At 41.2% G+C, this 24,481-nt stretch overlaps 1 protein-coding gene across 1 annotated transcript in view; it reads left to right on the forward strand.

The window, feature by feature from the left end:
- The window catches only part of LOC102933096 (macrophage mannose receptor 1), an 87,084-nt gene that overhangs the window by 46,413 nt on the left and 16,190 nt on the right, over positions 1 to 24,481 (forward strand). Inside the window, exons 18-25 of the mRNA XM_007058456.4 lie at positions 452 to 519; positions 3,769 to 3,869; positions 8,506 to 8,648; positions 11,997 to 12,111; positions 16,266 to 16,435; positions 19,189 to 19,291; positions 20,130 to 20,359; positions 21,321 to 21,486. Coding sequence (XP_007058518.2) covers positions 452 to 519; positions 3,769 to 3,869; positions 8,506 to 8,648; positions 11,997 to 12,111; positions 16,266 to 16,435; positions 19,189 to 19,291; positions 20,130 to 20,359; positions 21,321 to 21,486 — 1,096 coding nt within the window. The remainder of the gene's footprint in view (positions 1 to 451; positions 520 to 3,768; positions 3,870 to 8,505; positions 8,649 to 11,996; positions 12,112 to 16,265; positions 16,436 to 19,188; positions 19,292 to 20,129; positions 20,360 to 21,320; positions 21,487 to 24,481) is intronic.

Below are 24,481 nucleotides of genomic sequence, written 5' to 3' on the forward strand. Positions count from 1 at the left end.
GGTCTCCATTTTATAAAATCAGCAATGTGCTTATAAGGTAGACTTCATTAAATAACAATTTTGCTCAACTGACTAAAGAGCAATAGTGAAAAGAGATGAAGGATCTATCTCGAATTTAATCCAAATCATAGGAGAGAGAATGTCCGTCACTAGAAATTTCTCTAGATATTAAATCCAACAACCTAGAAGGGAAACTGAAATAAGTACTCATGTGATGGCTACCCTCTTGGTCAATATATTGGGGATTGAACTGGGTACCTCCAGAGCTAAAAGCATGAGCTGCTACGACTTAAGCTAAAGAGCCAAAACTCTATTGCTGTGGGATGAAACAATTTATATCCTCTGTGGATCAGCACAGAGGGGGACCTGTAACTCACTCTCCAGGCAGTTACACTAAAATATTTTTGATTTATAAAGAGGAAAGTGTTTAAGTTTTATCTTTTTGTTTTAGATCTTGAAAAATGGCAAAGAAGATGCATATTTCATTGGTTTAGAACTGAGTTTGGATAAACAGGTTAGGTAAGTAAACAAGCAACATCAAAGCTAGTAACGTACTGTAGTGAAACAAGTCTTGTACTGGACAAAGCTGTGATTATAGAGAACTTTAGGGTGAAATTGTGGCCGCATCAAAGTCATTGAGACTGTTTTGCCATTGACTTCAGTGAGACCATGATGTCACCCTTAGTGTTTCCATTACTGAGGGTTGTAAAAATTTATTCTGAACTAAATATTGGCATAAAGATCTCAGTTCACAAGCATATTTCATTCAAAATTTTTAGAAAATCCCACATTAATTATTTATTATAGCATTTCTATATGATCAGTCACAATAATGGCTACTTTACATTTTCTGTAGCTGGTGGGGGGTGGGAGCGGGAGAATGGAGTTGAATTTTGCTCTTAGTTATGCCATTGCTCTGAATCTTACAAAGTAAAACCACACTGAGGAATTTAAAAGAATGTTTATCTATTGATACCGGACCAAATTCTGCCCTCATAGAAGACCAACTTCCAATGAAATCAGTGATGTTTTTCCATTGACTCCAGAGGGAGTTGGGTCAGGCTCTTAAACCCTTGCAAATCCATTAATTCCGTAAGAATATTAGAACATTAAACTTTTTTAAAAAAAAAAAGAAGAAAAGTTCAGTAGTTCTGATGGATTTTGAAAAGTTGTACTTTGCCATTTGTTTTAAGATTAGTAGTGCATCCCAAAAGATATTTTAATTGAAGAGACAGCCCTGAGTTTTGAAGTTCTACAAGATATAAATCTTTTTTTAAATTTGACTACCATTAGAACTGGATCAATTCAATTTCAGTTTTCACCCATCTCTAGTTAACTCAAAAGAAAAAATGATTTTTTTTTTAAAAATAGCTGTTACTTAGAAGTAAAAGAAAAAGTGATGCTGGAGATAAAGCCTGGATTGGGGGAAATGGGAGTGTCTGGATTCTGCTGTGCCATGCTGATCCCTAGCTTCCATAGTGGTCCTTTGGCTACATTCAGAATTGTCCTGGGTCCCAGGATTGGGAGGTACAGAGGTGTATTAATACTGCACAAATCAGGGGCAAACTCAGCTGTAACGCAAGGTCTGTGCCTTTGTAGAAACAGTAGGTTTGTTTCTCACTCGTTACTTTTCACAAAGTTCATAGTTATATATAAGTACTTACTACCATATCTTCCTTCCTTGCAGGGGGTCACCATGTATAATGATCCTTTTTGGCCAGCAGTTACCACACCGTGGTGTCTGAAATATTGCAGTCTTTTCCTGTATTAAAATAGGAAATACTTAACATATTCGATGAAGTAAGCTGTAGCTCACGAAAGCTTATGCTCAAATAAATTGTTAGGTTTCAGAGTAACAGCCGTGTTAGTCTGTATTCGTAAAAAGAAAAGGAGTACTTGTGGCACCTTAGAGACTAACCAGTTTATTTGAGCATGAGCTTTCGTGAGCTACAGCTCACTTCATCGGATGCATAGCATATCGTGGAAACTGCAGAAGACATTATATACACACAGAGACCATGAAACAAAACTTCCTCCCACCTCACTCACTGTCTGTAGGCAAGGACTGGCCTTTCTCCCAAGATTTGTGAGCTCTCACAAATCTTGGGAGAAAGGCCAGTCCTTGCCTACAGACAGCCCCCCAACCTGAAGCGAATACTCACCAACAACCACATACCACACAACAGAACCACTAGCCCAGGAACCTATCCTTGCAACAAAGCCCGTTGCCAACTGTGCCCACATATCTATTCAGGGGACACCATCACAGGGCCTAACAACATCAGCCACACTATCAGAGGCTCGTTCACCTGCACATCCACCAATGTGATATATGCCATCATGTGCCAGCAATGCCCCTCTGCCATGTACATTGGTCAAACTGGACAGTCTCTACGTAAAAGAATAAATGGACACAAATCAGATGTCAAGAATTATAACATTCATAAACCAGTCGGAGAACACTTCAATCTCTCTGGTCACACAATCACAGACATGAGGGTCGCTATCTTAAAGCAAAAAAACTTCAAATCCAGACTCCAGCGAGAAACTGCTGAATTGGAATTCATTTGCAAATTGGATACTATTAATTTGGGCTTGAATAGAGACTGGGAGTGGCTAAGTCATTATGCAAGGTAGCCTGTCTCCCCTTGTTTTTTTCCTGCAAACCCCCCCCCAAGACGTTCTGGTTAAACTTGGATTATTGCTGTGCACATTGTAAGATGAGCTGTTGCCAGCAGGAGAATGAGTTTGTGTGTGTGGTTTTTGGAAAAAGGGGGGGTGTGGGGGGGGGTGAGAAAACCTGGATTAGTGCTGGAGGTGACCCACCTTGATTATCATGCGCATTATAAAGAGGGGTTTCAAAGGGGGATGGGCTGTTGCCAGCAGGAGAGTGAGTTTGTATGTGTGTGTGTGTGGGGGGGGGAAGGGTGAGAAAACCTGGATTTGTGCTGGAAATGGCTCTACTTGAGGATCACTTTAGATAAGCTGTTGCCAGCGGGGGAGTGAGGTGGGAGGAAGTTTTGTTTCATGGTCTCTGTGTGTATATAATGTCTTCTGCAGTTTCCACGATATGCTATGCATCCGATGAAGTGAGCTGTAGCTCACGAAAGCTCATGCTCAAATAAACTGGTTAGTCTCTAAGGTCCATCAAATAAATTGGTTAGTCTCTAAGGTGCCACAAGTACTCCTTTTCTTTTAACATATCTTAGGTTTCTTATGATGGTAACTGTTGACTTTTTCATAGAAATCACTGTATGCACCTTATCATGTCTTCGTAGTTGTGTTTTTTCTGTATTATTCATTATATAATTTGAAATCAGTCAGTTGTTTACAGAAAAATAAAACACAAAAGAAAATAGGCAAGGAGCTAGAATATGAACCATAGTCGCCAACACACTTGGACTGCCTTGTGCTGCTCTAGCAATGCAGCTAAGCCATGTTTATAGCTGCTTTGCATCACCAGACCTGTGCCAAAGCAGCTGGAATGTATTAGGAAATATATCCAGATATTTAAAAAGAAAGTTAGTATATCTATAGATACAGAATAAACATAGGGATAATCAAAGTAAAAATATATAAAACGTATTTTCTCTTCTCAGTTAAGTCTTTAGCCTTCTCATAGCATTTAATGTTAATGGAAGTTGGACAAGTAAAGCACTCTGCACTAAGTGGTCGATAGACTTCTTCAACATTTTGCAAAATGATTTTTTGTAACATGGAAGCAAATAAATGTATTCATAAATAGGTTCTGTTTTGTCTGATTTTAAGCTGGATGGATGGAACCCCTGTGAATTTCTTAGCATGGGCAGCACATGAACCCAACTTTGCAAACAATGATGAAAACTGTGTAGTCATGTATAAAAACTTAGGTGAGTAATATGACATTTCTGGATTTAATTTTTTTTTTGTGTGTAGGTCATTAATTTTTCCTTCTGTGGTTTATTTCTTGCTGCTTCTTCTTTTTTTTTTTTTTTAGAGGTATTACAAAAAATTAACTTTCTTCATATTGTGTTTGTATTGTATCCAGCACAATGGGACCTAACAGCGGCCACTGGGCATGGCTGCTATATAAATATATAATAATAATTATTATTGTTGTTATTAACTGAGCTAATGTGGTACTAAGAAATTTATGTTGATGACGTAAATAACAAAATCGTAAAACCTTTCCATTGCCTTTCATCTTAAGGACATAAGAATGTCCGTACTGGGTCAGACCAGTGGTCTGTCTTCTGATAGTGACCTGTGCAGGTGCTTCAGAGGGAATGAACAGAAAAGGGCAATTATCAAAGGATCCAGCCCATGTCATGCTGTCTCAGCTTCTGGCAGTTGATGGTTTAGAGACACCTGGAGCATGAGATTGCATCTCTCACCGTCTTGGCTAAAAGCCATTGATAGACCTATTCTCCATGAATTTACACATTCTTTTTGAACCCAGTTATATAGTTTTGGCTTTCATAACATCCCCTGGCTGACTGTGCATTGTGGTTTTTTTTAAACCTGCTGCCTGTTAGTCCCTTCCATATTCACTTTCTCCACCCCATTCATGATTTTATCATATCCCCCCATCATCATCTCTTTTCTAAAATGAACGGTCCCACTCTTTTTCATCTCTCTTTGTATAGAAACTGTTCCATACCCCTAATCATTTTTGTTGCCCTTCTCTGTACCTTTTCCAATTCTAATATATCTTTTTTGAGATGGGACGACCAGAATTGCACACAGCATTCAAGGTGTAGGAATATTCCTGGATTATGATATTTTCTGTTTTATCATCTCTTTAGCTATCCATCCCTTTCCTAATGCTTTCTAACATTGTTGGCTTTTTTGACTGCCACTGCACATTGAGTAGATGTTTTCAGAGAACTGTCCATAATAACTCCAAGATCTCTTTCTTGAGTAGTAACAGCTAATTTAGACCCCACCATCTTGTATGTGTAGTTGGGATTATTTTTTCCAATGTGCATTATTTTTCACTTATCAACATTGAATTTCATTTGTCATTTTGTTACCCACTCACCCAATTTTGTGAGATTCCTTTGTAACTCTTTGCAGTCTGCTTTGGACTTAACTATCTTGAGTAATTTTGTGTTACCTGCAGACTTTGCTACCTCACTGCTCACTCCTTTTCCCAGATCATTTATGAATAAATTGAACAGCACAAGTCCCAGTACAGATCATTGGGGGAGTCCACTATTTACCTGTTCCCATTGTGAAAACTGACCATTTATTCCTACCTTTTGTTTCCTATCTTTTCGCCAGTTACTGATCCATGAGAGAACCTTCCCTCTTATCCCTTGACCGCTTACTTTGCTTAGAAGCCTTAGGTGTGGGATTTGTCAAAGGCTTTCTGAAAGTCCAAGTACGCTATATGAAGTGGATCACCCTTGTCCACATGCTTATTGACACCTTAAGAGAATTCTAATATATTGGTGAGGCATGATTTCCCTTTACAAAAGCCATGTTTGCTCTTTTCCAACATATCTTGTTCATCTGTGTGTCTGATAATTCTTTACTACAGTTTCAACCAATTTGCTTGATATTCATTCAAGAGTCCTGACAGGTATATAACCTTTTGGTCCTGGTGACTTATTATTTATCAATGCATTCCAATACTTCCTCAATTGACACCTCAATCTGGGACAGTTCCTCTGATTTGCCACCTAAAAAGAATGTTTGGGAATCTGCCTCACATCCCAAAGACCAATGTAAAGAATTCTCTGTAACAGCCTTGATTTCCTTAAGTGCTCTTTTAGCACCTCAGTCATTTATTGGCCCCACTGATTGTTTGGCAGGCTTCCAGCTTCTGAGCAACTTAAAAAAAAAATTGCTGTTCGTTATTGGGTCTTTTGGTAGTTGCTTTTCAGATTTTTTTTTGACTTGCCTAATTACACATTTGCAGAGTGCTTAAGGACAGAGTTTATGCTCCTTTCTATTTTCCTCAGTAGGATTTGACTTCCAATTTTTAAAGGGTGCGCTTTTGCCTCTAACTGCCTCTCTGACTGCTGTTTAGCCACGATGGCATTTTTTTGTTGTTCTCTTTCTGTTTTTTTTGTTTTGTTTTATTGGGATGTACATTTAGTTAGCCCCTCTATTATAGTGGTTTTTAAATAGCTTCCATGCAACTTGCAGGCATTTCATCCTTGACTGTTTCTATTAATTTCCATTTAGTAAGTGTCCTCATTTTTGTGTAGTTTCCCTTTTTCAAGTTAAATGCTTCTATTGTGGGTTTCTTTGGTATCTTCTCCGCTACAAGGATGTTAAATTTAATTACATTATGGTCGCTATTACCAAGTGGTCCAACTATATTCACCTCTTAGACAAGATCCTGTGCTCCACTTAGGACTAAATCAACAATTGTCTCTCCTCTTGTGGGTTCCAGGGCTATTTGCTCCAAGAAGCAATCATTAAAGGTGTGTAGAAATTTTACCTCTGCAGCCCTTCCTGAGGTAACATAGACACAGTCGATATGGGGATAGTTGAAATCCCCCATTGTTACTGGGTTTTCTGGTTTTTTTAGCCTCTCTAATCTCCCTGAACCTTTCACAATCACCATCACCATATTGGTCAGCAGTACATTCCTACTGCTATACACTTACCATTTAAGCATGGAATTTCTATCAATTGAGATTCTACAGTACAGTTTGATTCATTTAAGATTTTCACTATATTTGACCTTATGCTTTCTTTCATGTATACTGCCACTTTCCCACCACAGTGAGCCTTCTCTGTCATTGCTATATATTTTGTACCCTGCTCTTACCATGTTCTGTTAATTATCCTCATTCCACCAAGTTTCTGTGATGCATATTATATCAATGTCCTCATTTAATATCAGGTTTCAGAGTAACAGCCGTGTTAGTCTGTATTCGCAAAAAGAAAAGGAGTACTTGTGGCACCTTAGAGACTAACCAATTTATTTGAGCATAAGCTTTTGTGAGCTACAGCTCATTTCATCGGATGCATACTGTGGAAAATACACAAGATGTTTTTATACACACAAAGCATGAAAAAATACCTCCCCCCACCCCACTCTCCTGCTGGTAATAGCTTATCTAAAGTGATCACTCTCCTTACAATGTGTATGATAATCAAGTTGGGCCATTTCCAGCACAAATCCAGGCCCCCCCTCCCCCCATACACACACACAAACCCACTCTCCTGTTGGTAATAGCTTATCTAAAGTGACCACTCTCTTTACAATGTGTATGATAATCAAGGTGGGCCATTTCCAGCGCAAGGTAACCTATTTCCCCTTGTTTTTTCCTCCCCCCCCCCCCCCCCCCCGACATTCTTGTTAAACCCTGGATTTGTGCTGGAAATGGCCCACCTTGATTATCATACACATTGTAAGGAGAGTGGTCACTTTAGATAAGCTATTACCAGCAGGAGAGTGGGGTGGGGGGAGGTATTTTTTCATAGTCTGTGTGTATAAAAACATCTTCTGTATTTTCCACAGTATGCATCCGATGAAGTGAGCTGTAGCTCACAAAAGCTTATGCTCAAATAAATTGGTTAGTCTCTAAGGTGCCACAAGTACTCCTTTTCTTTTTATTTACTATTAGGCACTCAAGTTCACCCATCTTAATGTTTAGACTTCTAACATTTGCATACAAGCACTTATAATATTTGTCAGTATTTAGTTGTCTGTCTTCATATGATGTAATTGAATGGGACTCTTTTTCATCTGACTGTTTCTTTTCATTTCCTAAGTATTTTATCAACTTCTGTCCTAGCCTCTATATTTCGATATAGTGTGTCCCCTTTAATAAATACTCCCAAGATCTGTGTCTATCCAAACTATGTGCTCCTCTGCACCTGTTGGCTTCCCCCCAGCCTATGCTATAAAAAAAGACAAACTTTTCAATTTTATATGCCAACTATCTGGTTCCGTTTTGGCTTAGGTGGTGCTCATCCTTCCTGTGTAGGCGCCTCCTTTCCCAAAAGCTTCCTCAGTTTTGTATAATCACTTACACATATGCAAAATGGGTTTTAAATGCCACCAGACACAATGGTGGCAGTGTACACTAATTTGGCACAGATGTAAAATACTACACAAATTGTGAGGCACTGACTCTTACTGTTAATATCCTTCAAATAATAGCACTGTAACTAATGTAACTGTATTGAAATAATTTTTCATGCAACAGACATGGGGTGGGATATATTCAGTGTAGCTGTAGCCATGTCGGTCCCACGATATTAGAGAGACAAAGTGGATGAGGTAATATCTTTTATCGGACCAACTTCCGTTCTTTGAATGGTCCCTTAGAATATGTGCTAACCACTTACGTTAAATAATCAGATCCATCTTGCAGTTAGCTGTAACGCTCAGAGTACCTTTCCAGACCTGAAGAAGAGTTCTGTGTGGCTCAAAAGCTGGTCTCTCTCACTAACAGAAGTTGGTCCAATAAAAGATATTACCTTACCCACCTTGTCTCTCATGGGATGGGTATTCATGACAAATGTGAGTCTCACCCAGTTATGTATTTATCTCATATTCAGGATTATGGAATGATATAAACTGTGGTTATCCAAATCCTTATATATGTGAAAGGCACAACAGTTCCATTAATGCAACACTTTCTCCTACAACATCTTCACCGCCAGGAGGATGTCCGGAAACTTGGCTTTTGTTTCAAAATAAGGTACAGTAACAAATCCACAATGTGTTTGTATTTTAGACAGAGGAATTATGCATTTTTATATTTATTATTATGATACAGTATTGGAGAAAGAGGGCTGGATTTTCACAAAGAGAGGCCTTAGGTCTGCATACGTTATTCATTAATTCATTATTCATTGCATGCAAAGGGGATTATGGCACGCTTGACACGTTCATTTGTGATGAAATTGTATGCAAGCAACTTTCTTTACAAAAATATGCACCATTTAATGAAAAACAGGGTCTGATTTTTTTCAGTTATTGGTTAGTGGAGCTATTCTGGTAATTAATAAAACCATATTTAAATCCTTTAGGAAATAAATCAGGGGATATAAGCAGTGTAAGTTGCTGTAAGTCTTACGTACCTTTCACATGGGAATGATCCTGGTAGAATTTAATGTGTATATTTAACTGAATGTCCACTTTTTTCTGATTGATGCTTTTTTTGGAGATTTATTAGATAACTGAAAGTGAGTGTCAGCATCAGCCCTGAGCAGAGCATATGAAGAAGCCCCTCAGAGTGTATTAGAGAAACTGTTCTGAACAGTTCAACAAATTTTGTTCAACAAATAACTTCTCTTCAGAATCCCTGCTCCCATTCCTCCAGGGGCTTAATTCATTCTGCAAGAGACTATGAATGTAGATGTTGTGTATGACTTTTAATACATTGGATTTTTTGTTTGTTTTTGTTTGTTCTTTTGCTAAGGTGGTGCTATATTACCTCTCCACGCTGATCCAGTGTGGCTTTACACATGTTATGCTAACCCAGTTTTCTATGTCAATGTTAGGACATTCAGCAGAGATAGAACTGGAATTTCAGGACCAGATTCTGATCTCAATCGCAGAGGTGTAAATCCAGTCTCAGTGGTGTTTCTTTGGATTTACACTGGTGTAACTGAAATCTGAATCTGGCCCTTAGTGTTCAGAATCGTGAATGAACGCCACCAGCATCAGGAACTTGTGAAAGCAAAGTCATTAGTGGTGTTGCCACAGCTGTATCCTAACAACTGCAAAGTCCAATCTCTCTAATAAAGATTTCATAAGCCTGATAGGAAGAATCTCCTATTCTGGTCCTAAAAGCACTACTGCATTCAAATTCATGTGGCAAGTGTCAATATACTTCCTATCTATTAAGTAAACTACCTGATAATTACTATCTCTAATTAGATGAATATATGAAGTTGGGAGCTTTCTCTGATGAGACCCAGAATCATACTTTTAATTCACACAAGTAGTCTTCACAACTTCTATAACATTAATTTCCAAAGTGAATTCAATACAGATTTCTTCCTATCAAGTATCAAAATGGAATCTGTAGGAATACTGACAACGGAGAGCAGAGAAGTCACATGTCCAGTATTGAAATCTGTTAGGCAGCCTTGTGGCCATCAGTATTTAAATTCACCAAATTCTACGTGTTGGTCATCTAATCTTTAGCCAGTACCACTTTTTGGCACAAGTCGTCTTCATATCTCAGTGCTTAGGGGAAGATAGAAGATACATATACTACCTTATTTTGGATGTCCATGTTTCAAGGATGATCCTGCTTCCCTTGCTGGAAGCATACTGGTGTGAAAATCCCATCGTAACAGATCTGTGGAACTTAGTATGGTGAAGAATAGGAAAACTTATGTATGTTTACTTGAAAATGTCCATCCTGAAAATAATAAGATTCACAGATCCAGTCCACCCCGGAGACAGAGTTGGAAATTCACAAACAAAGTTTCAGGTTTGCTTCTTTAGGGAAAATTACCTCCATGTTCCACAATAGGAGAAAGTATGCTTTTTCTTCCAAGTATAGTTAACACAATCAGTAACATATGAACGCAAAATGGAATTACCCTGACCCTGGAAGTTGTATCAGTTGGACGGAACTTCAAGAAACAGACTTCGGGGGGGGGGAGAAGAAAACCTGGATTTGTGCTGGAAATGGCCCACCTTGATTATCATACACATTGTAAGGAGAGTGATCACTTTAGATAAGCTATTACCAACCGGAGAGTGGTTTTGTTGGGCGGGGGGGGGGGGGGGGGGGGAGAGAAAACCTGGATTTGTGCTGGAAATGGCCCACCTTGATTATCATACACATTATAAGGAGAAAAGGAGTACTTGTGGCACCTTAGAGACTAACTAATTTATTTGAGCATGAGCTTTCATGAGCATCGGATGCATACTGTGGAAACTGCAGAAGACATTATATACACAGAGACCATGAAACAATACCTCCTCCCACCCCACTCTCCTGCTGGTAATAGCTTATCTAAAGTGATCATCAAGTTGGGCCATTTCCAGCACAAATCCAGGTTTTCTCACCCTCCGCCTCCCCCCCCCCCCAAACTCACTCTCCTGCTGGTAATAGCCCATCCAAAGTGACCACTCTCTTTACAATGTGTATGAGTGATCACTTTAGATAAGCTATTACCAGCAGGAGAGTGGGGTGGGGGGGGAGAGAAAACCTTTTGTAATGATAAACACCCATTATTTCATGGTCTGTGTGTATAAAAACATCTTCTGTATTTTCCACAGTATGCATCCGATGAAGTGAGCTGTAGCTCATGAAAGCTTATGCTCAAATAAACTGGTTAGTCTCTAAGGTGCCACAAGTACTCCTTTTCTTTTTGCGAATACAGACTAACATGGCTGTTACTCTAAAAGAAACAGAATATTTCTCTGCTGCCAGTGACTGACAGGTCTAGCTCTGTCCCCAAGTTCCAAGCAGGCTGAAGTACACATTGTAGCAGATCTGTTGACATTATTACTTGAAAAAAGAATGTTTCAGGTCAACACAGATACGTTTTTCTGTTCCACAATGTACTACCAGCACTTGTTATGCAAATTTCAGCCTCACAGACTACCGGACATTTCTTTTAAAAAATGTATTTATTTGCATTTTATCACAAAAATCACTGCTTTGCTTTGTGATTCAACCTATGCTTTGTATGGTTAAAGACACACACACAAGCTGGTTTCAATCATTGTATAGCTCACCAAATATAGGCAGCTGGCCTATAAAAGCAGCCAGCTTCTGCTTGTTGTTTAAGCTGATTTCAAATCAAATCTGGTTAATACATTTTCTTTAACAACATACTTTTTTGGCATCCATATTTTTACTTTTCACTTTATAATCAACTGCATCACCTCAGAAACCTCATTCTAAATGGGTTTTTTTCATAAACTTTTTGTAGAACACAGTTTAGCATTCCTATGGTGATGCAAAGCTTTCACCTTCCTACTTGAACATGGCAGTCATGTTAATTCAAAAAGAATGGCTTCCTATCTGCAGGGAATATTGCAGCAAGTAAAATATTTACATGATTTATTCTTATTTCAGTGTTACAAAATGTTTGGCTCAAATGAAGATGAGCGGCTGTCGTGGCATGCTGCACGAACAGCTTGTATGAATTTAGGCGGAAATCTAGTTACCATCCCAAATGAACAAGTGCAAGGTACTGTACCAGATATCATTCAATTAATGTAAAGAATTATAAATGCAAGTTTAAAGTGTAAATCTTCAGCAGCAGTAATATATTGTACTATTTTTTGTCGGTCACTAATTACATATAGAATTAAGAAAAATTTTAGTTACGTGAGAGAAATGTATATTTGAAAGCATATACTGTAGATATGAGTGCTGCTATATATTTTTTAGTAGTAACAAAAAGCTGCTAGGACCAAGGTACCATTCTATCTGGTTGGGGGACTGATTTGATTACTGTGTTTGAGATTTGTTATATGCAATTATTGTTATTTATCTGACAACTTTTAAAGATTGTCACCTGTAAATTTAATCAGTTGAGAATTTTCCTCCAAGTCCCCCTCCCCTTCTGACTTTTTTGCTTCATAATGACTGTACTGTTGCCAGCTTCCCAATCCATTGTGCCAGAAAAGTAACACCGGGACTGTGTGAAGCTTCTAACAGCAAAGCATTTTTACAGCTGAAGTGACCCAAAACTGATATGAACTCTCCTGCTGCTGAGGACAAGTCCATCTCAAACTGCTTCAACTCCTAGTGTTGCTCCACTGGAAATAAGTTACTTTGCACTTCTTTTGGGGGAGCTACAGGGTGGGACAGCACATGCAGAAAACAAAAAGAAAGTGAAGCAGGAAAATGTGACACAGTCAGAGAAAGGGAAAGAGTTGTAAATGGATTAAAACACATAAGAAAATGTGAGAAATGCCCACACCAGAGGCACTAGAATCCAGGTGGTGCCTCCCTCCCTCCCCTGCCATGTGGCTCTGGGGCAAAATTGCAGAGAGCAGCCAGCCAGAGATGGGAAGCAGCTAAAGCAGGAACCTCTGGACATTCCAGTCAGAACTGCAGAATGTTCTGTGACTTTCTCTGCCCTGTGCTGATTGGCTAATTGCTCCAACCATCCGTCTCCCTCTTCACACTTCACTCTATACCTGCCCTGTCCCCCTCCCCCTCTTCCCTTCCCTCTCCTTTTCATTTAGCTGCCCCCCCCCCAACAACAACTTCCCCCGATCTTCCTGTACCATCGGATGCCTCTTGTTTTATACTTAGATTGTTTAAACTTTTTGGGAGAGGGATTGTCTTTTTGTTCTGTGTTTGTACAGCGCCTAGCACGGAGGAGTCGTGGTCCATGATGGCGGCTCCGAGGCACTACAATAATACAAATAATAAAGAACAACAACAAAGATAGGAAAAATGACTTTGAAAGACAGCTACTGCACCAAAGCAATAGATATGAAATTAAAAGAGCACAAATGGACAGACAGAGCCATAGTGAGAGAAGTAAATGGGGTTATATTCTGATATGTTCACAGTTACGTTACTGTAAAATCAGAGTAATTCCATTACCTTCATACTAATGTATGATTTTCCATGGTGGAGAAAATCAGACTCCCAGTGCGGAAAAAATTAAGGATCAAATATGACTGATCAAAATGTGGTTGAATTCCCTCCAAGGGAAACGTTCCTGTTGTGACCACATTGTACAGATTCCTGAAAGGTTGCTTATGCACAAGGGTTGAATTCTAGGTAAGAAACATACGAACAGTAGAACTGGTGGGACAAACCAATATTATTACTGGCAACAGAAGTGTGCAAGGAAGGGTTGATTTCCCATTGCACTTCCCAGCAGGACAACAGTACTAAGGTTTGGCACGCAAACCTACAGGTTTTATTCCTGGCAGGATAAGGCACAGGTGATGTTCATATTAAGAAAATTTTGGAGGACAACCAGCTGGGAGAACAGAGAAACAAAAATGGCTATTAATTCAATGAGAAGAGTAAGCTCCTGGCTGAAACTCTAAAAGCTGGTTAAGGTTAGCTTTGTGATAATCACCTGTTCCTGACCAGACAAAAGAACAGAGCTGTGGCTTGTGTACGCTACAACTTTAAGTCTGTGACAAGTTAGTGAGATGGTTGGCTCTAAATTTGGTTTATGTCTGCACAAAATATGATTGATGCTGTGTTTGTAACTTTGGCAGTCAGCCATGTTTCAGTCTTGCCAGGGGAGGATTTTGGGCCATGGTTGTCTTCCAATAACCAGAACACTATTATTTTGCTGAGTGGATGACAGCCATTTATCTGTGTAACCAGTTTGGTTGGTCCTCTTCCTTTCCAGCTCTCTGTGCAGTAGGACAACGCAAAATACCTTGCTGCTCATGCTACTCATGCCGCTGTTTGTGCATATCCCCTCTGCATTCTGTCACTGGCTGAGGCAGTTTGGGGTACCTACCTAGATTTTTCCAGAATGGAGAAATACAAATGTGGGTAGGCAACGTGGCAGGTGCAGATGCACGAGCGTGGTTGGCACATAGTTGTGTTTTACACAAAAGAGCATTTACATTTAACTCAACCATATTGTAATCAGCCTAGGTGGAAGTATCAGCAACTGGTATAAAAACATGAAGGAACTTGTAATGTGAATGGGTCCCAGTGGTCCCCCAAGCAAACAAGGGGCAGGGGAGTGAGGGCAGTCAGGGCAGCATATATTTCAAACACAAGATTCTTGTTGACCCTAAAGCAAATTTTTTTGATCATTTCCAGAGATGTGATTTCTAGCTTCAGTGCCAGCCGCAGCATCTCTTAAGTAAACCTTAGCAACAAAGATTGATGCGCATATATCACACCTGTTCTTCATAAACTCTGCTGGCTTCCCATTTGCTTCAGAGCAGATTTCAAAGTCCTGGTCATAGGCTATAGGGCACTTGATGGAATAAGACCTAGGAACCTCAGACGGGCAGCTTTACTAATCTGCTGTTGAGACTATTACTGTACTTGGAGAGTCAGACATACATCCAGTGGTGAGCTGGAGCCAGTTTGCTGGAACCAGTTGTTAAATTTAGAAGCCCTTTTAGAACCGGTTGTCCCACGCTAAAAGGGCTTCTAAATTTAACAACCAGCCAAAAGTGGTGCCTTAGGCACCGACTCCGTGGCTGGAGCACCCACGGGGAAAATTTGGTGGGTGCCTCCTCCCCTGAACGCGCCGCCCCGCTCTCCTTCTCCGCCCCCCCAGCTTTGCGCTCAGGCCCAGGGAGGCGGAGGCGGAGCGGAGGTGAGCTGGGGCGGGGGGGGGGGGGCACGAGGAGGGCTGCCCACGCTGCAGCAGGGGGGCGCAGGGGAACCGCTCTCTGCCCCAGCTCTCCTCCGCTTCCCTGGGCCTGCTCGTAAAGCCACTGCTTGCTTCTCAGCCCTCCCAAGCTTCCTGCGCGAACAGCTGATTCGCGGGAAGCTGGGTGGGTGGGGTGGAGAAGCCGAGCGGGGCGGCACGTTCAGGGGAGGAGGCAGAGGTGGAGCGGAGGTGAGCTGGAGCTGGGCGTGGGGTGGGGTAGGGAGCTGCCTGTGGGTGCTCAGCCCCGGAGCACCTACCGAGTCGGTGCCTAAGGCACCACTTTTGATGTGATCAGTGCAGGGAGCGGCTGCTACCCCGCCCTTAGGAGCCACAGGGACCTGCCAGATGCTTCCTGGGAGCTGCCCCAGGTAAGCACCACCGGGACTCCCCACCTCGCCCTCCGGCAGGTCCCTCTGGCTCTTAGGGGCGGGGTGGGCACCCACTATGGTGGCCCACGAGACACTCCTGCCCGGTTCTGGGGGCAGTCAGGGGACAGGGGAGGGGGATGGATGGGGCAGAGGTCCCGGCGGGGGTGTCAAGGAACACGGGGGTTGTATGGGGCAGGAGTCCCGGGGGGCGGGGGTGGGCCACAACCCCCTCGTGGTGTGAGGAGGGAACTGGTTATTAATATTTTGGCAGCTCATCACTGCATACATCTGTGATAACTTGTACAAATACAAAAATTGTACGTCTGATTCCTTGCTCACCAAACTAACAACTTACCCTCCCCAAAGTGCCTTTCCAATTTTGTCCAAAATAAAAATCTTCCCATCTTGTTCTTTTTAGTTGTTTTTCTGTTTCTTTTAACTTAACGTTGAAATAATATCCATTTCTTTCACTTTCTCCACGAGACAGTCATCTAAATTTGCAAACTGTCAGATTAGAAGATTTATAAGATTCAGTACTACAAGAATTTTTTGGACCATGGCTGACCCAGTTCTGGTCACATTAGCAACTTCTCCGATGAGAAAAAGCTGTGTTCTACTACCCTTCGTGTAAAATGTTTTTCTTCTTACTTTCAGCCTTTCTCACCTTCCATTTAAAGGATTCTGTGGTTGATGCTTGGATTGGATTAAATGATATAAACCATGAACTCAAGTACCTTTGGACAGATGGAAGTGGAGTCTACTTTACAAATTGGGGCAAAGGTTTCCCATCTGGACAACTGGCATTATATTCATATGATAGCCAGGTGAACATCAATTACAAATTGTTAAATAACTGTACCATAGTTACTGCTCAGTTTATTTCTGACATAGCAAAGACATGTACTGAGGCTAGAGCTGTGATACCGCAGAATTCAGGTCTTTCACAAGTGCAAAATGCGTTTAAATCTTTGACCAAATATATTTAGCAGAAGCCTTGCTCTATTGTTTATGGTGCTTGTCATAAGTTTTTACACTGATGATTGGCTCAGCTTAAAAAAAACACATTATCACAGCTGTACAGTAGGAATCCAAATAAAGGAGCAGCAAGTGAAGTAAGAGCAATCTATTACAGGACATCCAGTAAGAGCTGCACAAATAGGGTGTGTTGTGAAGGATTTCCAGCAGGATTAAGCTGCTGAGCTAGTTTAATAAAGGGCCTGGACTGCTATGTCGCAAGGAGGAGTCACCCCTGGTTGAACCAAGTTTCAGGAAAGAAGAGCAGCTTTAACTTGTGCACATCTCCATGGCACCCCTGCCTTGTGGTGTTTGCTATGGGGATAAAAACTGAATTAGTGCATCGCTTTTATCATTCTGACAGTGGTCCTCCCTACCTGGCATTCTCCCTTTTGGGGCTTTGGGCTCCTAAGGGAGTACAGGTTGCAGGGCCACTTGCACAACAACATCTTCTCTCTCTCCTCCAGACGGGCAGAGATGCCGCTGCTGTGGGGGAGAGGCATGTGTTACCCCAGCTTCTGTAAATAACCATTTGACTTTTCAGAAAAAATCGCTTCCTATATTTTCTCAGCATTCTAGAAAAAGACATATTCCATCCATCAAGTTCATCTCTCTGCTAATGCAAGATTATTTCATACTGTGTGGTGGAGTTACAGTAAGTCACTCCTTGGATAAGGAGTTGATCCGCCAAGGACTGCAGTAGGGGCAGGATCAGGCTTTAAAGTTGTAACGCAATTTCAATATAACCTTGATTTTGGCACCTTATGCACCTCTCCAACTTCCTGAAAACAGCACCTTGCTATCAGAAATTCTCATGTGTTTTCCTGAACAGATGGAGAAGTGTTGGAGAAATTCTTAAGTTTATCAGACAAGGCATTTTTAAAATATGTCACTATGGAGGAAAAATATTTTTTCTTTTCTGAAAAGTGTACTGTTTTTATAAAGTCCTGTCCTAAGAGTGGCAAGGTCTGTAAGGTTTCATTAGTTCTCAATGAGAAATAGTTCATATACAAAACCACGTGGTGGGGGAGTCTCAGAAGATTGTTTGCTTGGGGTAAGCATCAGAATGTGAACGTTTCTCTGACACAGCTACAGAGTGCAAAAAATGCCATGCTCAACTTTTCAAAAATGTTTGCAGACGTAAAACATTTTTATGAAACACTGTGTGTTTGTTATAGGCTTACAGAAGCTCTGTGGATTTGGAAGTCAGGGGAATGGAAATGCCATCTCAAGTCAGGCATCTCACTCTCATCAGTGGACGTTCTTGAAAATTTGGGCCTAAGTTAGGGTTACCAACTTTCGAATTGCACAAAACTGAACACCCTTGCCCTGCCCGTCCCGGAGGCCCCGCCCCCCAGTCACTCCATTCCCCCCCTCGTCGCTTGCTCTCCCCCACCCTCACTCACTTTCACTGGGCTGGGGCAGGCGGTTGGGGTACAGGAGGGGGGTGAGGGCTCCGACTAGGGGTGCGGGCTCTGGGGTAAGGCCAGTAAATGAGGGGTTCAGGGTGCAGAACAGGGCTCTGGGCTGGGGCAGGGGATTGGGGTGTGGGAGGGGGTGCAGGATGCAGGGTCTGGAAGTGACTTAGGGTGTGGGAAGGGGCTTTCAGGGCTGGGGAAGGGGGTTTGGGATGCGGGCTCTGGGTGGTGCTTACCTCAGGTGGCTCCCAGGAAGCAGCGGCATAACCCTCCAGCTCCTAGGCAGAGGGGCCAGGGGGCTCTGCGCACTGTCCATGCCCACAGGTGCTGCCCCCGCAGCTCCCATAAGCCATAGTTCCTGGTCAATGGGAGCTGCGGATCTGGCGCTCAAGGTGGGGGCAGTGTATGGAGCCCCCGTGGCCGCCCCTGCGCCTAGGAACCGGACATGCTAGCTGCTTCTGGGAGCTGCATGGAGCCAGGGCAGGCAGGCAGCCTGCCTTACCCCTGCTGCGCTGCCAACCGGACAGTTAACGGCTGGTCAGCAATGCCAACCGGAGCCACCAGCATCCCTTTTCGACTGGGCATTCTGTTCGAAAACCGGACACCTGGCAACCCTAACCTAAGTGTTTCTAGTTTGGCAGTCAATATTTTGCACAGCTGCAACTATGAATTTGAAAGAGGGAGAAAAAAATTCAGAAAAGTGCACTGCTCCTTGCCTGTCCAGGATTTCTTTGGAATAGACTGCGATACCCATGTAGAGGGATCAAGCCACTTTTTCCTTCCATGACCAACTTCACCCAAGACCTCCCTCTGAACTTTCCTGTGGCTTTGATGCCCTCCATATTATACAAAATGGGGATCGGAAGAGAATAGAATTTCTGCTCTTCCCCTTCTCGTAGCCCCCCACAATTGTTTCACCAGATTGACCAGGGAAAAACCACAGGAAAGTTAAGAAGTAAGGGCAATACGAGGGGAACAAAAGCACACAGAGGTCACCAGCATAATGCCAGCATTACTGAATCTTAAAATGACGCAGGAATGAAATTTATTTATATTCATGTCTACAGATGTGAAAGGGGGAGGAGGTTTTCTCACTTGCTTCTGATTTATTTATTAACTGATTTGTGTATCCTTTTTCCCCCTAGGCTGACTGCGTCTTTATGAAAAATAGTCCTGTTAAGGAGGCAGGGAAATGGGTTGATGAAAGCTGTGGCAACAACAAAGGCTATGTTTGCCAAATTAACAAAGGTGCATTTTTCAGAAATCTCGTGCAAGATTTTTTGATTTGCTTGAGGACTAAATGCTGGATTTCCACTTGCATTATGTCACCACTATCCTTCACTTCGGTGGCTACGGTTAGAAAAAAGTACTGTTTAAAAATATGAGCATCAAAATCTTGGTCTACACACTACACCAGCTTTTAAGGGCTTTTCTACATAGAGAAGTTCAACTCTGATCTGTTCAAAAAGCCAATTTAATTAAACCAGTGCAGACCCCTGTATATGATCACTGCCTATATCCACCCATAAATTTACCAACACAAGGTAAACCAATATAAGCCAGATGTAAATTGATTTAAAAGTGTTCACGTACAAGGTTGCACCAGGTTAGCTAAATCAGTTTAAAATCACATCTTTTATTAAACCAAAAACTTGTGGAACTTTATGTGTATACCAAACCTAGACCAATGTAAATTAAACTGATGCAACTCCTGTGTGGACAAGCTCTTACTCCCTGGATATAGTCAGGGTCATAGTTTTCTTAGCCTTTTGTTACTTCACTTCAGCTCTGCTGAACTAGCACAGTAGTGAGAGCATAATTTGGATTCTATGCTAGCCGTTGTGCCATCATCAACATTGTTAGATGCTGTCAAGGACAGTGTAATCTCTGCCCTCATTTTACACCTGTGAATCCTCACTTTCTTTGGTGGGTTTGCAGAGCTTTAACCAAGACCAGAAGTCAGGAGATAGAGGGGTCTCTTTTATCCATGCCTTGCAATCACATGCAGATCCAGCCACAACGTGGCCCTAACTAATTTTTAAAAACCCCAACGACTTTACGTTCCCTTTTTTTCTTCTCCCTATAGACTCCAAGTTGTACCATTCATCAACAGCAGTCCCCACAAACTTTATCCGTTATGGTAACAGTAGTTATTTGTTCATCCATTCCAAAATGAAATGGGAAGATGCAAGGAGAAAATGCATACATGAGTCCTCTGACCTTGCCAGCATCTTAGATCCCTACAGCCACTCATTCCTATGGCTGCGAATGTTAAAGTATGGGGAGCCTGTATGGATTGGTCTGAACAGCAATCTGGTAAGAACATCTTGCTACTTTTTGTGATAATACAACTCTCACATTCCTTATCTTAATTCATTTTTGATCGCATTAGATTACATACTGCCCTACTTGTACATAGTATCATTGTTTAAAGGCAGGGAATGTGCTTAACCTTTAATCATTTAATAATTAAGCAATATTAATCAGGTTAAATCACACATTCTCTGGTCTTATTCTTTCTGGCATTATGCTCTATGTTTTAACAGGCAAGTTTTTTCTTCAGGTCATCTCACTATGGCTTTCTTCATATGAACACACTGTCATGATTCCCTTGGAAAAATATCCTAACTTCTTTAGGTGTGCGGTGAAAATGATTTATTTTTATCCAAATAAAATAACCCCTGAATTTCTCTAAATAACCCCTGAATTTATTTTAAACTAACGCTATTATTAATCTCAGGACTTCTGTGCGGCTGAGATGCTGAACAGCTGGTGGGCTATCCAATTTAATTTATATATATTGTGTTCCTCATTCTGGTATCTGGGCCCTTTACAAAGATTAAAATGAATGACTTTTGCAAACGGTTGGCACAGTCCCTAATTCTGCTTTCTGCACCCATTGACCGCACAAATTAAAGAAACACCAGAGTGAACAATGTCATGTACAACTTCTTCAAAACAAAACTTGGTCACGAGCTAACTGGAGGATGGAGTGATGGTGGATTAATTTGCGAACTTCATATGCCACAGCATAATAAAAAATTTGAGCCATCTACTTTTGTTCTGTACTTTTGAATGACAACCTCTGACAAAGGACGATGGACAGACTGTAAATATCTATCCACTGGCAAGGGACTGAGTCTTGGTATTTTTCTGTTTCATATCATGCCAGAGATGACAAAGGTTAGGACAGCGAAAGAATTATTCTCACAAAACTGACTGCAAAGCAATTATTGATATCTGATTCATTGTTTCTATTAATTTATTTTGCTTTTAGACTGATGGACATTATGAATGGATTGATAACTGGAGGTTGAAGTATACTAAGTGGGCCAAAGGAGAGCCGAAACAGAAAATAGGCTGTGTTTATTTGGACCTTGAAGGAACCTGGAAGACAGCATCCTGTGATGAAAACTACTACTCTATCTGTAAATGGTCAGATGGTAAGCAATTGAATGTAACAACGGTAATAATGATGATTACTTATTTATATTGCATTGTGCTAGAGACTGTACAGATATATAGTAAATGACTGTTCCCTTTGATATTCAGTAACTAACAAATAACTGGAGAAAGTCAAGTCAAAGGGACTGAGTTTTGGAACTGAGTTGGGGGAAAATGGTGAGTGGGCACCAGGCCAGCGGGAATGGAAGCCAGTGGTGATTCCTGTTTGCTTAGCTACTAAAAAAAGTTCACTGAGAACAATCATAGCTCATAAATCCAAACCCATCAACCGAGTTCATTAGTGTAAAACCAAAGTAGTTAGTAAAGCAGTACATTATTCTGCATTTCCAGCTGTGTGCATAGGGATTGCCTTGTAAAACGGGGAAAACTAATAGGAAGTAATTCCTTTCAAATAGTGAATGTCAAGTTGCTGATGACCACAGTAAATTGTATGCTGCTTGAGTTAGAGACCATGTCTTCTTGGTCTTACAGCACACTGAGGGTATTGTGAATGTTTAACAGACAGTAGCATAGAACGGTAGAAGAACGCATTGCAGAGGCAGCACAGAGACAGCCTGAAATATTAGCAGTGGCAGAAGCAATACAGAAAAGGAGAACTTGTGGCACCTTAGAGACTAACCAATTTATTTGAGCATAAGCTTTCGTGAGCTACAGCTCACTTCATCGGATGCATACTGTGGAAAATACAGAAGATGTTCTTATACATACAAACCATGAAAAAATGGGTGTTTACCACTACAAAAGGTTTTCTCTCCCCCCAAACCCACTCTCCTGCTGGTAATAGCTTATCTAAAGTGATCACTCTCCTTACAATGTGTATGATAATCAAGGTGGGCCATTTCCAGCACAAATCCAGGGTTTAACAAGAACGTCTGAGGAAGGGGGGGGGGGTTGTAGGAAAAAACAAGGGGAAATAGGTTACCTTGCATAATGACTTAGCCACTCCCAGTCTCTATTCAAGCCTAAGTTAATTGTATCCAATTATAACATTCATAAACCAGTCGGAGAACACTTCAATTTCTCTGGTCACACGATTACAGACATGAAAGTTGCGATATTACATCAGAAAAACTTCAAAACCAGACTCCAGCGAGAGACTGTTGAATTGGAATTCATTTGCAAATTGGATACAATTAACTTAGGCTTGAATAGAGACTGGGAGTGGCTAAGTCATTATGCAAGGTAATCTATTTCCCCGATGAGCTGTAGCTCACGAAAGCTTATGCTCAAATAAATTGGTTAGTCTCACAAGTACTCCTTTTCTTTTTGCGAATACAGACTAACACGGCTGTTACTCAGAAGCAATACAGAAACTGAAAGAAGTTTGAACAGAAAAACACAGGCTTTCTACCTCTTGAGTTATACAAGTATCTTCATTAGCTGTCAACTGTATTAGCATGTGTTAGTCTAGCCACTGACCAGAAAATGAGAGAAACGTTTGAATAAGTCAGATATATCCAACAGAGGGCAGTGGTGTACACAAACTACATGTAAAAATTAGGGCTCTCGATTAATCGGAGTTAACTCACGCAATTACCTCAAAAAATGAATTGTGATTAAAAAAATTAATCGCAGATTTAATCACACTGTTAAACAATAGAATACCAATTGAAATGTATTAAATATTTTGGATGTTTTTCTACTTTTTTATATATATTGTATTCTGTGTTGTAATTGAAATCAAAGTGTATATTATTTTTATTACAAATATTTGCACTGTAAAATGATAAAATAAATAGTATTTTTCAGTTCACCTCATACAGGTACTGTAGTACAATTTCTTTGTCGTGAAAGTGCAACTTACAAATATAGATTTTTTTTTTTGTACATAACTGCACTCAAAACAAAACAGTGTAAAACTTCAGAGCCTACAAGTCCAGTCAGTCCTACTTCTTGTTCAGCCAATCATTAAGACAAACAAGTTTGTTTACATTTAGAGGAGATAATGCTGCCCTCTTCTTATTTACAATGTCACCAGAAAGTGAGAACAGGCATTTGTATGGCAATTTTGTAGCTGGCATTGCAAGGTATTTATGTGCCAGATATGCTAAACATTTGTATACCCCTTCATGCTTCGGCTACCATTCCAGAGGACATGGTTTCATCCTGATGATGCTTGTTAAAAAAATAATGCACTAATTAAATTTGTGACTGAACTCCTTGGAGGAGAATTGTATGTCCCCTGCTCTGTTTTACCCACACTGGGATATGTTTCATGTTATACCAGTCTCGGATAATGACCCTGCACATGTGATTCATTTTAAAAACACTTTCTCTTCAGATTTCACAAAACGCAAGGAAGGTACCAATGTGAGATTTCTAAGGATAACTACAGCAGAGGTTCTCAACCTTTTTCTTTCTGAGCCCCCCACAACATGTTATAAAAACTCCATGGCCCACCTGTGCCACAATAACTGATTTTCTGTATATAAAAGCCAGGGCCGGCATTAGGGGGTAGCAAGCAGAGCAATTGCCTGGGGCCCCATGCGTCAGGGCCCCCCACAAAGCTACATTGCTCAGGCTTCAGCTTCAGCCCCAGGTGGCAGGACTCAGGGACCTGGGCTTCAGCCCCATGTGGTGGGGCTTCGGCTTTCTGCCTTGGGCCCCAGAGAGTCTAATGCTGGCCCTGCTCGAGGCCACCTAAGGGGCCCTGGACCCCTTGATTGAGAACCAATGAGCTACAGCATTCGACCCAAGGTTTAAGAATCTGAAGTGCTTTCCAAAATGGGAGAGGGACGAGGTGTGGAGCATGCTTTCGGAAGTCTTAAAGAGCAACACTCTAATGTGGAAACTATAGAACCCGAACCACCAAAAAAGAAAATCAGCCTTCTGCTGGTGGCATCTGACTCATATAATGAAAATGAATGTGAGTTGGTCCGTCCTGCTTTGGACTGTTATCGAGCAGAACCCATCATCAGCATGGCCGCATGTCCCCTGGAATGGTGGTTGAAGCATGAATGGACAAATGAATCT

The sequence above is a fragment of the Chelonia mydas genome, chromosome 2 (genome assembly GCF_015237465.2).
Source record: "Chelonia mydas isolate rCheMyd1 chromosome 2, rCheMyd1.pri.v2, whole genome shotgun sequence".
Taxonomy (NCBI): Eukaryota; Metazoa; Chordata; order Testudines; family Cheloniidae; genus Chelonia; species Chelonia mydas.